General features: G+C 39.9%; 1 protein-coding gene across 1 annotated transcript; it reads right to left on the reverse strand.

Annotated features, from left to right (window-relative positions):
* Positions 1-665: 665 nt before the first annotated feature.
* Positions 666-14,899, reverse strand: Hsp90b1 (heat shock protein 90 beta family member 1). The gene is made up of 18 exons (XM_026397647.2): positions 14,715-14,899; positions 13,685-13,787; positions 12,921-13,062; positions 12,314-12,430; positions 11,228-11,559; positions 8,656-8,767; positions 8,335-8,454; positions 7,313-7,429; positions 6,416-6,553; positions 6,254-6,331; positions 6,033-6,098; positions 4,705-4,974; positions 4,192-4,437; positions 3,510-3,646; positions 2,472-2,550; positions 2,239-2,394; positions 1,147-1,272; positions 666-959 (listed from the first exon to the last, which is right to left on the reverse strand). Exons 1-18 carry the CDS (start codon positions 14,761-14,763, stop codon positions 930-932), a joined length of 2,418 nt encoding a protein of 805 aa, XP_026253432.2. The 5' UTR covers positions 14,764-14,899; the 3' UTR covers positions 666-929.
* Positions 14,900-15,851: the final 952 nt, after the last annotated feature.

Raw genomic sequence — 15,851 nt, forward strand, 5'->3', positions numbered from 1 at the left:
ACTGTCTCAGGGCCTACTGGAGAATGAATTTGATGGGGTATAGTTGGGTAGTAAAGCCTAGCATGAGGGCCTTGAGTCCCATTGCTAGCACTGGGGAAAAGCAAGCCATCTCACTTATTCCTTAATGTAAACTTAAAACCAACTACCTATTTTTACCAAGAACTAAGGGAATATGATGCCTTCTCTGCTTCCTGTTGAAGTAGTAGTAATCTAGAATTTATAACTGTAGGATTCTGAGTAGCAAGTGTTAGATGTCACTCATTTAATACAATCAGGTGGCTTTGAGTATAACATTTATTAAAAATGGTAATTCACAGTGGAAATAAACATCACAAGGACACTAGGTCTTATTATGCCACGTTCCTCTATGATTAAGCTGCCCTTTCATTTCTTGTGAGAAAGGAAGGGCATATTTTAAAAAAAGGTGCACATTAGCCAGGCACAGTGGGTGCATGTCTATAATCCCAGTGATGCAGGAGGCAGAGGCCAGGAAAACCACAGAGGCCCTGGGTTTAATTATCCAGTTATCAAAACAAATAAAAAACAAAACAAACAAGAAAACCCCAAACAAAACAAACAAAAAACCCCCAAACAAACCAATCCACCAAAACACAAGTGTCAGATGATAATTCTATACTATGCTTTATGAAAATACAGGCAAAATGGTATTTGGGATTTTTTATTTTTATACACATGACAAGATTTTACACCAAGAATAGTCAGTTAAATAGTACAAATTTACATTCATGAGGAATGTTAAAAAAAATTCAACTAAAAAACCCACTTCTTCCTGTGACCCACAATCCCAACATTTTACAGTGCAGGGGAGAAGGGGGCTGGGGAGCGTCCAAAACAAGTCTCTCCCCCCCAAAAAATGACTTAAATTTCACATTCTCTCTCCACACAGGATCCAATGGTGAGAGTATAATTTACAATTCGTCTTTTTCAGCTGTAGATTGCTGTGAAAACAAAAACAATAAAATGTTAAAAGCTAACAAAATCCCCAGTTTAGTGAGGGCATTCTTACAGAAAAAATTTGCTCAAGCAAATTTTTGTTAAGACCCTTGCTCTAGTTGTAGCCCTAACTTTGTCTCAACTAAGAATTTAGTGAGAACTAAAGGTGCAACCCCACTCTTGCTGACATACCTTTGCTGTTTCTTGTTCTTCTTCTTCTGTTCCTGCGTCCAATTCTTCTTCGTCTTCGTCCTGCTCTGTGTCTTCAGGTGTGTCTTCAGCTGTGTCTTCGGGCTCTTCTTCTGGTTCTTCTTCCACCTAAGGACAACATCCATGAGCCCATCAATACCTTGGATCTAGTTTCATTCTGCTTTAATGTGTAAGATCACTCCTATTATTCAGAACCACAGAGTAAACCCCTTAACTAGAGTTAACAGTCAAACTAAAAAGGAGGACAGGCGAAAAGAAAAGGATATAATATAAAAGAGGGGTTTTGCATCATTTATAGCATAATGCCTGAATTATGGGGATGTCAATTATTTCAAAAAACAAATAATTTCAAAAAGTAGAACAATGGTTTGGGGTTGTGGCTCAGCAGTAGAGCACTCCCTAGCACACGCACGCAAGGCCCTGGGATGAATCCTCAGCACCACATAAAAGTTAATAAAGGTATTGTGTCCAACTACAACCAAAAAATAAATATTTAACAAAAAATAAAAAGTAGAACTCTGGCAAGCTTTTCAAAGCTACCATTTTTTTTTTTAAAGAAAGTTCCAACTTCCCAACCATATTTTCCATCTTTTTTTTTAATATATATTTTTTTAGGTGCTGACGGACCTTTATTAATTTATTTATTTATATGTGGTGCTGAGAATCAAAACAGTGCCTCACACATACTGGGCAAGCACTTTACCACGGGGGTACACCACAGCCCCAGCTACCTCCCTTAATCACGCAAAGGCTCCTGCTTTTGGTGGTATTAGGGTTCAAAGGGTGTTCTTTTTTTTTTTTTAATTTTTGAGATAGTCTTGCTAAGTTGCCAAAGCTGGCCCTGAACCTTAGCCTTCCAAGTAGCTGGGATTATCAGGGATGGACACTACTGGTGCAGGAGCCTACTCTTAGAAGAAAACCTATGTGGATGGGCACTGTGGTGTACACCTGATACCATGTCACCAGAAAAAGGATTGGGGATTTGGAGGTCAATCTGGGATACAAAAACAAAACAAAAACACATAACAACAACAAAACGCAACCAACTTATGTGGGATGGTTGGTGATACAAACCTTTGCTTCAGGGTCAATGTTTAAACTGAGGCGAAGCATTCTTTCTATTCTATCTCCATATGCTTTAGTGTCTGGCAGAAGGTATCCTGACCGAAGAGTTGCCGTTTCAAACAAAACCACAGCAAGATCTAAAACCGTCTTGTCATCTTCATCTTCCTGAGATGGAAGAAGTTGCACTTGATTAAGGTTTTCAGATTTAAGACAACAAAGAGGATCAGTGCAACATTACTCACTTTAACTCGGCGAAGCATGTCTCTGATCAGTGGATGTCTGGGATTAATTTCAAATGTTTTCTTCTGACTGGCATAGTAACTGTGAAGGGACAAAATGAACATTAACAAAACATCAAATTTTAGGGTTCCTACATTTCTTTTACCCTAACCTTGAAAATTACAGAGAATAAGTATTGGAAAAAATCAAAATGTATTTATATTACTCCCTTTTAAAGGCAGATATGCATGGCTAAAAAAAGTGAAATAAAAGGAAGCTAATTTGGGAGCTGGGATGGTGGCTCAGCGGTAGAGCACTTGCCTCTCACAGATCCTCAGCACCACATAAAAAAGGAAGCTATTTTATATTTAGTGAAGACTCCCAAGTACCTAAAGCAGTGCTGAGTGGGTGACCTGATTTAATGTCTGCCTATTCCCTTAGTCTTACTACTGTTAATTGAAGCACTGCCTCCCAAGTTCTGGGTGCCACTTGAATGACACTTTCTCCACAATGTCCTCATCTACATGGTTCCAAAACCAATCTAAGACAGGGAAGAACCACATCTATCCCTACCCCTGATATAATTGTTACCTATGTAAGGCTTAGGTTGTGCTTTGATCTGTCATCCTGACTAGTCTCAATGTCTCAAAGACAGAAGATTTGTCTACTTCTGACTCACGTACACAGACACAGTAAGTTCAATTGTTTGTTAAATGGAAGGCAACTTCCTGTTAATTAAACATTTACTGGAAAAGACATAAATAATTAAGTATTATATGTTGATGAGCCATCATGCCAAGTATGACTTCATATAACCTAATGCAAAAGTAAAAATATGTAGAACAGATTAAGAAAATCTCCATTTGTTTGTAAAACATTATGCAAAAATGCATGAGTTAAATGCCTTTTCTTTACCAATCCAAGGGGGAATCCCTTTGTAAACTTTCTGTCTACCTAATACACAGGCAGTGGAGGACACTCAACGCTAGGCTCTGTATAGAAGCAGGTGTTTGGACAAAATCTAGCATGCTGGCAGGGCTCTCCCTCCCCAGGGTGCTTACTTGGTGGAGATGTCCTTGCCCGTCTGATATGCCTGGGCTTTCATGATCCTCTCCATGTTGCCAGACCATCCGTACTGGCTGGCCACAAGAGCGCACGGAGACTCTGTCAGGCGCTGTGATACCACAGCTTTTTCAATCTTAGGGTGAGAAACAAAAGTTGGTATCAGGTATGGCCACTTAGAAACTGTATTTCAACTTCCTAAGATTTTGTCACTTAAAATCATGAATAGGGGTAGATCATAAAAGAAATTTTCATTCAGTTTAGGAACTCTTCAGGGATGCTCTTATTCAATAAACTGAATTTTTCAGTCAGAAAAACTTAAAACACCAAACCCCACCCAACTCCGTACAGGGAATTGAAGCTAGGGAGGCTCTACCACTGAGCTGCATCCCCAGTTCTTTTTATTTTGAGGCCTGGTCTCGCTAAGTTGCTCAGGCAGGTCTTGAACTTTTGATCCTTCTCCCTTAGCCTGAGTAGCTGGGATTCAGGCATGTGCCACTGGGCATGGCAACACCAACTTTTAAAGCATATAAAACAAATTTACTTGTAAAACTTAAGTTATTATAATAGTAATATTAAATTATAGAAAAGTTTTAAGTTCTTCCTCCCAAGAATGTAATCAATAATTTATTTCTTAAATATGGGTGCTAAAATTTCAATTTATAATTTTCAAAAGAATACCTTGTCCTTAAGGGCTTTATCTTTCATCCAGTTGAGCAGAGGCTCAAATTCCTTCTCAGTTGCTTCTCGACTCTCCTTAGTTTTCTCACTTTCATCAAATTTCACTCCTTCCTTGGCAACATTCTGAAACCTCTTCCCATCAAACTCAGGAAGGGCCTGAATACAATATTCATCCACAGGTTCTGTGAGGTAAATGACTTCATAGCCCTTTTTCAGAAGTCGCTCAACAAACGGAGAAGATTCGGCCTATAAAATTAAGGGAATTAATGAAAATCTTCCAAGTTTGGCCTTGGCATAATCATCTGTCCTACTAGCTAACTTATATAGCATTAGTAGAGCCATCTGAAAAGTGATTATTATTAAGAAGTGACTATCCTGTCAGTGACAGACCAGTCCTGAGAACTACTATAGTCACAAAATTAATTTGTCCTTTTTTTCCCCTCAAGAGTTGGCTCGAAATCCCCAGTTTCCCACCAAGATCCCCGAGGGCTGTACATGTATACTTCACCTTACCTCTTTTCTGCTGGACCCAGCCATGAAGTAGATTTTGTCCTGTTTCTCCTTCATTCGTTCCACATACTGGTCTAGACTAGTAATATCAGTTGGATGATGAGACGACTGGAATCTAAGAAGTTTAGCAAGACGTGTTCGATTAGAGTGGTCTTCAATCACACCAAGCTTGATGTTGGTACCAAATTCTTTCCAAAAAGTATCATTGTATTTCTCATCAGCAATCTTCTTGATCATGTCTAGCGTTTTACGGACAAGCTTCTTCCTGATCACCTAAACAAAATTCAAGGGTAATAGATTAGAAGAGTCCATCTCAAAATCTTTTTTGAGAATGTAAGGGTCCAGGGGAGCAATAGTAAAAGATACAAAGACATGCACCATCACTGCAATTGAAGGGGTGGGGATTGGAGGAACACTTGTACACCAGACTGAGCTGAAATTAGGCTCAGTGTGAATAATCATATTGTGGATCTGTTCTTTTCACTTTTTGTTTTGGTACCAGGAATCAAACCCAAGGTTGCTTAGGCTACATCCTCAGCTTTTTATTTTGATAGGGTCTCACTACGTTGCTTAGGGCCTTGACAAGTTGCTGAGGCTGGCCCTGAACATGCAATCCTCCTGCCCCAGCCTTCCAAATCAATGGGGATTATAGATGTGTGCCAACATTCCAAAACACATTGTGCCTTCAATGTTGATATTCTAATTTTAGAACTGATGCTAAGTTGCTAAGGCTGGCAACTAATCCTCTTGCCTCAGCCTCCTGAGTTGCTGGATTACAGACATGTGCAAATGACATACTAAAATTCTTTTTAGAATCTAAACAAAGTGAATAAATGGGATATTTCCAAATATTTTAAACAGAAAACTAGAAAGTCTTCTAATTACAAAATTACTGGGGGAAAAGATTTAATGAAAGGCTTGATAAATTAAGTGGTATGTGATAAAGCTTATTATGATAAATTTGTTAATTGTGGAACAGGTAGTAGGTACATACAGATATTCACTGCACAATTTTATTGTTTTTTCCATTTGTTTGAAATCTTATTATTAAATGTTAGGGAGAGGACTGGAGTTGTGGCTTAGGGGCAGAGCATTTGCCTTGCCTGGGTGAGGTACTGGGTCCAATCCTCAGTACCACATAAGAAAAGATATTGTGTCCATCTACGACTAAAAAAAAAAGGGTTAGGGTTAGGGAGAAAGAAATCAGATTCTTAAGATCTGATAATCCCAGAGTGATAGTTCTTTTGAATAGTCAAGGACTCAATTAGTGAAGCAAACAGATTTTGAATCTAATCCAAAAGCAAAATGGCTATTCTCTGTAGAGCCCTCACCTTAAGCAGTTTATGTTGCTGAAGAGTCTCACGGGAAACATTCAAGGGCAGATCATCTGAGTCCACCTGCAGGATGGCAAAATAAAGTTCTGTGAGCAGTAAAACACTGGAATAAAAGCAACGCCAAACCTTCCCAAAAACCCAAGACAGCAGAAAACAAAAAACAACATGGCTAGACCCCCCACTCCAGCATCCCCTGCCCCCAATCTTTAGATACTCACAACACCCTTGACAAAATTAAGGTACTTAGGCATCATATCATGGAAGTCATCTGTGATGAACACGCGACGCACATACAGCTAAGCAGAGAGAACAGAACAGTTACTTTCTAGAAATCACACCTTCAAAATTTAAACGCAGCTTATACTACACTAAAGACTCACCTTAATGTAATCGCTCTTCTTTGATCCATATTCATCAAATAGACCACGTGGAGCAGATGTGGGCACAAATAAAATTGATTTGAAGGTAACTTCCCCTTCAGCAGTAAAGTGGATATAAGCCATGGGGTCATCACTTTCCTAAGGAAGGTTGGAATTCAGTCATTCAAGAGGCACAGGAAAAAGAAGTGCAAAGGCTAAGCAATAGCAGGGAAGGAACATCAGCACCCAGTCTAAATGACAGATTTATATAAATCACTTCATGAAAAAGTACAAGGACAGATTTCCTCCATGAAACTTGGTCTCCAGCAATGCATATAAAGAGGGACATAAATACCAATAGTCACAAATTCTCTGGGTCTTTTTTATTCATTACTGAACCCATATTAGTTTTCTGGGTATGTTAAAATTGATTTCACGTGTCCTAATTTTTAAATATGGCTTCTAAATATTTTAAAATCACATGTGGCTAACATTGTCTAATACAGTTGCCCAAGTAATACATGCAATGCACTTTCAAGTTCATGGAAATCATGGAATCAGACCAAGAGTTAAAACCTACAGGATGTGGAATAAAGAGAAAAGAACAAATACCGTCACAGAACAAGTTTTATATATCCATGCTAAGTCCTTTAACATACTGTATTAGTTGTTCAAAATGCTATCTGGAGAAACATTAACTTAAAACAGTCAAACATAAATCAACCCTAATTTTGGATTCTCAAGAGTTAAAAAATACATAATATACAGGATTAAGAAGGAAATAACTTTTAGTCCCAAAACTATTTTAAAACATTCTTCATTTACTATCTCTTCCATGGGTTCCTCCACATGGTCACATATCATATTCAGTTAAACTAATACGGTTTTATCTGCTCATTATTCTAACATAATATTTACCTTTGAAAATGATTTGTAGAAAGCTTTGTATTCATCATCTTCTACTTCTTTTGATGGTCGCTGCCATATTGGTTTGATATCATTCATAAGTTCCCAATCCCACACTGTTTTTTCAACCTGAAGTTAACAGTATTTGGTTAGTTTAGTTAACCCAGTTGGAACCATTAACTTCAGTGAGTTTCAAAATAATAAAGCACCAGAGGATACCTGTTATCTGGCATGGTTTCCGGCCCTGGATCAAATACTTAAAAAGCAAAGTCCCCACACCCCATGTTTATCTAATATATATAATACAAAAAGGCAACTGGCTAACATGGTAACTAATAAAAGCCAATTAACTGCTGGTGTTAAGGCAAGAGGATGGCAAGTATGAGGCCAGGCTAGACAACTTAGCTAGACCTTGTCACAATAAATAAAAAGGAAGGGGGATGTAGTTTAGTGGTCAAGTACCACCAGGTTCAATCCCCAGTCCCATCCCCCTCACCTCACACACACATACCACAAACCCAACAGGTTAAAATGTCATTTTTTGATAATTTGCTTGCTTAGCACATGCAAGACCCCCAGCACCACCAAAAAAGAAAGCAAGACAGCCAGCTAATATTTTACACTAGGGATCCCTCAACAACTACCACCAATACTTCTACTTTGCTACGAAAAAACAAAACAAACAAACAAAAAACATCACCACCACCACCAACAACAACAAAACTCTACTTTTTAATTCCAACATAAAAGAACAAGATGCAGAAAGTTTTTTTAGGAATTTAAAATTCAGAATACATAAGCCAGCAGTCCTAGGAAGTATAGAGAAGTCAGAAATTCTCTTAATAAAGATGACCCATGTTTGATACTTAAAACCTAGGACAACACACATAACATGCCAATAAACTGCGTTTTAAAGCTCGGGTCACCTGGAAAAAGGAGAGCTCTAAAAACTGAAGCTTCTCTCATATTAGCCTGGACACACATGGGTTTGCAGGCTAAGCAATATTTTAAGCCGGGGGAGGAACCGGACCTACTTTTTTAGTTTTTGGTTTCTTCTCTTCATCCTCTTCTTCTACTGCAGCTTCATCATCAGATTCTTCTTTTTCTTCTTTGGCTGCTTCTTCTTCTTCCATGGGTTCTTCCACAGTTTCAGTCTGTTAAAGTTAAAAGTACAATTATGGTTAAACTCATGCATTCAAGAACTCTGGTTTTATAAAATGAAAAATTACATTATAGCTCAACTAAGTAAACCCCAGTAGTATCGATCCTTGACTTAAAGAACCACATTTAACTTTCACTGTTACATGTTAAACATTTAAATATATGCCAAGATAAGTTTTACTGATTAGATTTACCTTGCTGCTCCATACATAAATGGGAAAATTGATAAACTGCGAATATTTTTTGACAAGATTTTTAATTGTATCCAATTCAAGGTAATCAGATGCTTCTTCTTTTAAGACAAGGCTGCAAGGAAAATAACCCATTTAGACATATTCAAGATTCACAAAATTTGATTATAAACTTCTCTAAATATCTTGTTAATGGTAATAGCTGACAGTTCTATGTAATCCAAGATGTCCCCATTATTCATGTTAAGAACTGTGCATCACCAATAGGGCTCGTGAGCTAAATATACCATGTGTGGACATACTACAGGTCAGAATCTTCCCTTAAGTAGAAAATATTTTAGTATAAAACAAAAATGTTGGGTTTTTTTCAAGGCGATATAGCATGAGTGAAACATTCTGTAGAAAAAATGGAATTACATGCATTCTTGTGGCTCTTACTGTTTTTCTAGAAATTAATAATTATTATAAATAATGATTCCTAATAAAAACATGATTCCTTAAAAAACTAGCAATTAGTTGCCATAATGGACAGCAAATGTCGGAACATTTCCACTATGACTGGGCAGTGTTAGTTTACTGTAGCACTGCCCACTCTTCTGCAAATCTCTCCTCCACCTACAAGTCATAACACATTCCCAAAGAAGCAGATAGCTCATATCGATGTTTGTGCTCCCAGTTAAGTAAGGGAAATGGTATATTCATGTTATCCCTGTCTCAGAAAGCTTATTATAGCTTAGTGGCAACTGCCAATAAGTAGAGGACATGAGAGTTTAGCAAGGCAACTAGGTAGGTCTCTGATCTCAGGGTACATGTCCTAGTCACATGGGGGAGATAAGAAGTTCTATTTTGGATATAGCTAGGGGCTGATGGTTCAACAATTTAGTTAAGGTGTTAAAAGGCAAGTAGATACATGAGCATAGAGCCTAAATCTAGGCAAGGGGTTGGCCAACTATAGCTGGCACCCATAAAATCCTGTATTAGGACACATCTTCATATATTTTGTATTATTGTCTTTAAGCCAAAATGGCAGAGTTGTGATGAACCTTATAGCCCACAAGCAGAAAATAATTATTAGTTGGCTTTTTATAAGAAAGTCTACTGACTCCTCATCTATACTAATAATATGGATTTAAGAGAATCTAAGGCCAGGGCAGAAGATCAAACTGTATGAGGAACTCAGGGATGATGAGGAAAGGGTGGAAATTTAGAGAATGAGATTATTAACATTCAAGAAAGAAGGGGCTAGGAATATAACTCAGTTGGTAGAGTGCTTGCCTTGCATGCACAAGGCCCTGGGTTCAATCCCAGCACCACCAAAAGGGGAAAAAAAAAAATAGGCAAAGAAAATTTTTGAAAAGACAAGTATAGTTATGAAGACTACAAACTCACTAGAGTGTTTGAAACTAAATAAACAATGTCAATTTATTAAAAAAACCTTTGATTTCACTGGATTTAGCAACAAAGTTCACTAACAACATATTTCAATAGGAAAGGTGGATAAAAATCAAAATAGTGGGCTGGACTGAGGTGTAGACAGAAGATCAAGTAAGGCAAAGGCAAGTACTGTCAGCCTTTCATATCCATGGGTTTCACATCAATAGATTCAATCCACCACAAATCAAAAATGTTACGTTACTGCTGACTTGTTCCATGCAGTCAGGCCTATGAAGGTTAATTATGGCTGCCTCTGTACCAAACATGTCAATTTTTGCCTTGTATTTATTCCCTAAACAAAACAGAATAACTATTTTACATATATTTACATCATATTAGGTACTATAAATAATCTAGAGATGGTATAAAGAATATGGGAGGATTATGTAAATGATATGCAAATACTTATGACTTTATATAAGGATTTGAGCATCTGTGAATTTCAGTATCCATGGGGGTCCTGGAACCAATCCCCAGCAGAAAACTGCAGAGGGGGAGAGGGCGTGTGCCAGAAAGTAAAGAGGGCCCATGACACTATCTGCCTGCCTCTCCTTCTTCCACAAGTATTTGAACATTCACATGTTGCGGGGAAAGTAACCTAGAGGGAAAATCCTAACTTTGATTTAAAAAAATGGGAAAGAAATTTATGCTTAGTCTTTGGGAGCAGCTTTAGGAAGAAAAAAATGTGTGTAACACCTCTCATGTAGTAGGAAGAACAAAAGTAATTTTATCAAACATAAATTTCATGATCTCATGTAATTCTCACAAATCTCTCAGAATGGTACAGCAGTAGCTAATTTAGTGCCAGGAACAGAAGTAGAACTTGACTGAACTGCCTGGTACTTCTGTTTTATCAGTCAAATATAAGAGGAAGTCACATAGTGAGGCAGGATCTTCATCTTGTCATTTCCTTGACTTCTTTTTCTTCTTCCTTTGGCCTTTCTACACAAGTTCCTCAATGTCCCCAGCCCTTTTCCCACCCTCAAATATTATATTCAAATTATGAGAGTTGTTCAAATTCCTCATTTAATAAGCAAGGAAATTAGGGCCCACAAAAAACCACTTGCCCAGAGAACCAGAACTGGAGACTCAAGATTCTCACTATGATTATTAATTCTTATTAGGAATCAGTAATACTCACGTGATTGTTGTTCCCCGTCCTAGAGTATTTCCTCGTGGGTCAGCAATTACAGAAAATTCATTGGAGTCAGACTCCCAGATGTGCTGGGTATCATTGTTATGTTTTGATGTGACAATAACCTTATCTGCTACAAGGAAGGCAGAATAGAAACCAACACCAAACTGGCCAATCAATTCAGAAGTTGACTGGCTATCTTCTTGTGCTTCAGTCATTTTGTTTAAAAATTCACTTGTCCCAGATTTGGCTATGGTACCAAGGTTTTTAACCAACTCTTCTCTGGTCATTCCTACACCAGTGTCTGTGACATGTAGTAGGTTTTTCTCCTTGTCACACTAAAAGCAAGACAAGAACCAGATAGTTACCTTCAAAGGAAAAAAATCTATAGAAAAATAAATTTTATGTTTTGCCTATTTCTTTGATAGGAAACAAAACACTGACTCTATACTTGAATGATTCCTATATTAGGAATCTGTGGTGATCATTCATGTTCTTCAATAAACACCCCTGGCTCTGTCTCCACAAAAATGGTAGGATTTTATTTCCTTCCATTTTTGAGTGAGGCCATGTGATTAGTTCTGGCTAGTGAGTTGCAAGTGGGAGCCTAGTGGTAGCTTTCAGGTTGAGCCTTTAATTGGTCTGCGACCCTCTGAGCTCTGTGTGTCATGGCAACCAGCTACACTCCAGATGGCTGCTCAATCAGCCTGAGTCCTGGTGGGAGGATGAGGTAGAGTAAAAGCCTATGTAGCCTATGGAATGATTTAAGCCAGAAGTCAGCATATTTTTCAGTTAAAGGACCAGACATAAATATTTTTTAGGCTTTGTAAATCACAGGTCCCTGTCACAATGATTACTGCCAGTGTAGATGAAAGCAGTCATTGATACAAATGGATACAGTTGTGTTCTCATAAAACTTTTTTTCATAAAAATAGGCAAACAGATTTGGCCCACATCCTAGTTTGCTGACTCCTGAGTTAAACAACTAAAACTAGGGGGTTACTTGTCACTGTAGACTAAGATTGCCTTTCTTGACCAATAGGGCTTTCCTTTCTCAAAGGATTCAAGAGAAAAAGATTTATCTATGCTTACCTTAATTTTGACAGTTAATTCCTCATTTCCAGAAAGCGCATTTTCATCAGTTAGTGATATTAGCCTTATCTTATCTAAAGCATCAGAAGCATTGGAAATCAGTTCTCTCAGGAAAATCTAAAGTCAGATTTAATACACTTAGATTAGCTTCAAGATACAACAAGAAGTTGAATTTCACGTGAAACATACTTTATTTCTCCTTTGTATCCTTGAAAAAGCACTCTAAACTTTTTAATGATATATGGATGGTTTTATTCATTGGTAAAAGGATTGTAGCAACTATAACATACCCGAACTGGTTAAGAGTAGTAACTTTATTCTCCTACCAGTGATTTTCAGGTATGCAACACACAAAAGCTTACATTTGTGTGAATGCCCTTAAGACTCAAGTATTTAGCAGACCATGAACACATCAGAAGGGAAAAGGAAAAGAAGGAAAAATATCCAATGCTCCCCACCCCCTGCATATATTGGTAGAATTCTTGTACGTATTGGGTCAACTTGGTCAACTACCTACTTGGAATGACTATGTACTTAAATTTACTATGAAAAGAAACAAATATGCCACTGTATAGAGACAAGACTATCCTAACTACATGTTGCTTACCTCTTTATTTTTATATAATGAATTGATGATAAGTTTCATCATCCTGTTAACTTCAGCTTGGAAGGCAAACTTTTCAGATTTCTCTCTAAGTTCTCTTATTTGTGATGCATTTAATCCATCCAACTGTATAGCTTCTTCCTCTCTAAGAAAATCAGATAAACAAATACTTAGTTGCCTTCAAAAATATAGCCGGTGATGAGAACACAATTGGCAGCTTAAGATTGTCTTGCAGGTTAAAAGGGCAAAATATAAATTTTTATGAAACATCTTTTATATTGTAGGTCCTTATTATGTTATCATAGTAGGTTACCTTTAACATTGAGCTGGGTATTCTCAGTTCTTAAAATTGCCAGAAAAATAAACACAACCTTCTTTTACTAAAAAACCAAATTCATACTCATGTGTGGTCCATAGTAAGGACTTCAAAAAATTTTCACTGAGTCCTAAAGGCCAAAATTTAAAACATTGCTCAAATGACAGAAATTCTGTTTTTTAAATTACCAATATATAAGGAATCTAAATGAAAGTCTAAATAAAATCTAAATGAAGGTCGTTTCTAAGGCCTTAGAAAATTGATTAACTAATAATTCTGAAATAGGTATCAACATAGTTTTCAAAGGAATTCACTCCATTTTTGTTTTTCTTTTTCAAGTATTTGAACACAGAATGTTATACTTAATCTGGATCTTTGAAGAAACCAAAGCAGCTACTGGATCCCACAACCTTCATGGGGCTTATGTATATAGTTGCAAATGAACACAGACCTCTGTACTACTTCATCATCTGTCCTTGAGCCTTCTCTGCTTTTGCCCAGGTCCTCTTCCACTGTACCATCCACATCGACTTCATCGTCAGCTCTAACTGACCCTGAAGAAAGATCGAACATCGGAAAACTCTTCAACATTGTTGCTTCCTTTGCTTCGCAGAATATGCTCAAACAGGGCAAGGGTAGGTGTTGCAAAATCCAGTGGGTAAATGTGGAGGTGGGGATGGAAGAAAGGATCTACTTAAGTCAGCACATTTCTTATTTAAGTTGAGATGCTGAGGTCCCCCAGTAGAATCTGAAACACGGAGGCGGCCATCTCTTCCAAACAGCGTCCTTCCGATTCTTTATAAATAACGTTTGGCAGAGTGATACCAGGCCCCATCTACACCCACACGTGTTGCGCACAGCCGAGACAAGGCCTCCAACTGACCAAATCAAAACTTGGGCCTTTCTTTTCATGGGTCAGAATACAAACCGAATTTGTGCAACTTCTGGCTCGGGAAACTGAAATTGGGCCCAGGGTGCTGAGAAGGGGAAGAACCAAGCTGGAGCAAAACTGAATTAAACACCCAGACATTGCCATTCCGCTGGCGACAGGCCCCACACTCCGGAGACCGGCCTCTAAGAACCGAAACGCGCTCGCGGGGAGTCCGCAAGGCTGGGGGAAGGGGTCCTCCAGAGCGGACAGGCAAAGGTTGCAGCGGCCGACAAAAGTCCTCCGGGAGGGGCATCCGCAATGCTCCCCGGGGAACGAGAGCCCGAGAGAGAGGCCCCACCCGGTAGCTGAGACCTCCGTGCGCGCTACTATGAGATCTGCAGGGGATTTAAATCAACCTATTCGATTTCTTTTCTTTCCAGAGGAAGAAGAAAGTAAAGGTAATCCCCTGAGCCTCTTTCGAGGAAAGGCAATGGCCCGTGTGGCCCGCCGCAGGCCCTAATATCCCCATTCCTGGTCCAACGCCCCCAGAACCTTCGAGAAGCGGCCGAGCTGGAGGAGGGGGGGTGTCCTGTCCCCTCAGATCACTCACCGAAGGTCAGGAGGATGCAGCAGAGGCCCAGCACCCACAGGGCCTTCATGGCGCGTGGCCGGTGAGTCTCAAGTCTCTTTTGACCGCAGGAGCCGCCTCCGCCCCCCCCCAACGCCGGAGCTCGGATCCTCACACCTCTAGCCGCGCGGTCCGCCCACTACACCCTAAGCAGGTCGGGCCGCTTTTCACCCCGGCTTCTCGCGGGCGGGGGACGGGAAACACGAATCTACCAATCGCGCCGCACCACGCACCCTCTGTACCCAATCGGTACGCATGGTGGGGACCAGAGTCCACCAATCGGAGCTGTCCAGGTGCGGTGTCCGATGCCCGAAGCGTGGCTCCTTCCGATTGGTCTCCCGTAGCAGCTTTTGTCCAATCAAATGGTTCCGCGGGCCCTCACTCGCGGGACCACCCCTTTGCCTGGGAAGACTTGGCCTCTGAGGGAAGCCGTCCAATGAACGTAGCTCGCAACGCGTCCATCCTCTTCGAGGGGTCGCGGTGGAACCACTTCCGGATCCTAGAGAGCGTTTATTCCGTGACCAGGGGGAACGGTAGCCATGGCAACGCTCTTTTTTACGTTTCTCCCGTCTGGAGTCAGGGAGCGAGCCCTTTTAGCCCGACGTTCGCAGCCAGCTTTGTATCTGGCAGTGCTTCTCGGAAAAGAAAAACACGTGAGGCACTGAAAATCCTCCGGAACGCTTTTGGATTGGGGTGGTGAGAAACCACAGCTCCCGGCGTGCAACATACTAGGCCTACGCTGTTTTGAATGCTGGGAATCGTAGTCTTTGGCCTCTGGGCCAACTGCGTAGTTTGGCCCTTTCACATTCTCCCGGCGTCTCTTTGCGGGAACTTTGTCCTCCGTGTTTTAGGATTTATACCTCGTTCTGACTGCAGCAGATATCTGTGGTTACTCCAAGGCTCCAGCGTACACAGCTTTCAAAAGGTCGCCGCGCCTTGGCCAAGGCCACCCTATGTTCTGGGGGTGGGCCCCAGTCTGGTTTCAGCCTTTGACTCGCGAACACGCGTTTCCGAATCTGGCATTAAAGCGCGTTACGTAGACAGCTGGAGCCTTCACTCCTCTGCGCACTCAGTGACCGGAATCCCCAAGCCCTTGGTTTGCAGAAGTGGGTGATGCGA

This window comes from Urocitellus parryii, chromosome 5, assembly GCF_045843805.1.
Source record: "Urocitellus parryii isolate mUroPar1 chromosome 5, mUroPar1.hap1, whole genome shotgun sequence".
Lineage (NCBI taxonomy): Eukaryota > Metazoa > Chordata > Mammalia > Rodentia > Sciuridae > Urocitellus > Urocitellus parryii.

Bases quoted from the DNA above. Each gene is read 5' to 3' on its own strand.
- Hsp90b1 (XM_026397647.2), bottom strand. From the start codon at position 14,763: ATGAAGGCCCTGTGGGTGCTGGGCCTCTGCTGCATCCTCCTGACCTTC. The intron at 13,063-13,684 runs GTCTGTGTTCAT...TGATTTTCTTAG, and splicing joins GATGATGAAGTAGTACAGAG to AGAGGAAGAAGCTATACAGT. The intron at 8,768-11,227 runs GTGAGTATTACT...TTTTCCTTGCAG, and splicing joins GGACGGGGAACAACAATCAC to CCTTGTCTTAAAAGAAGAAG.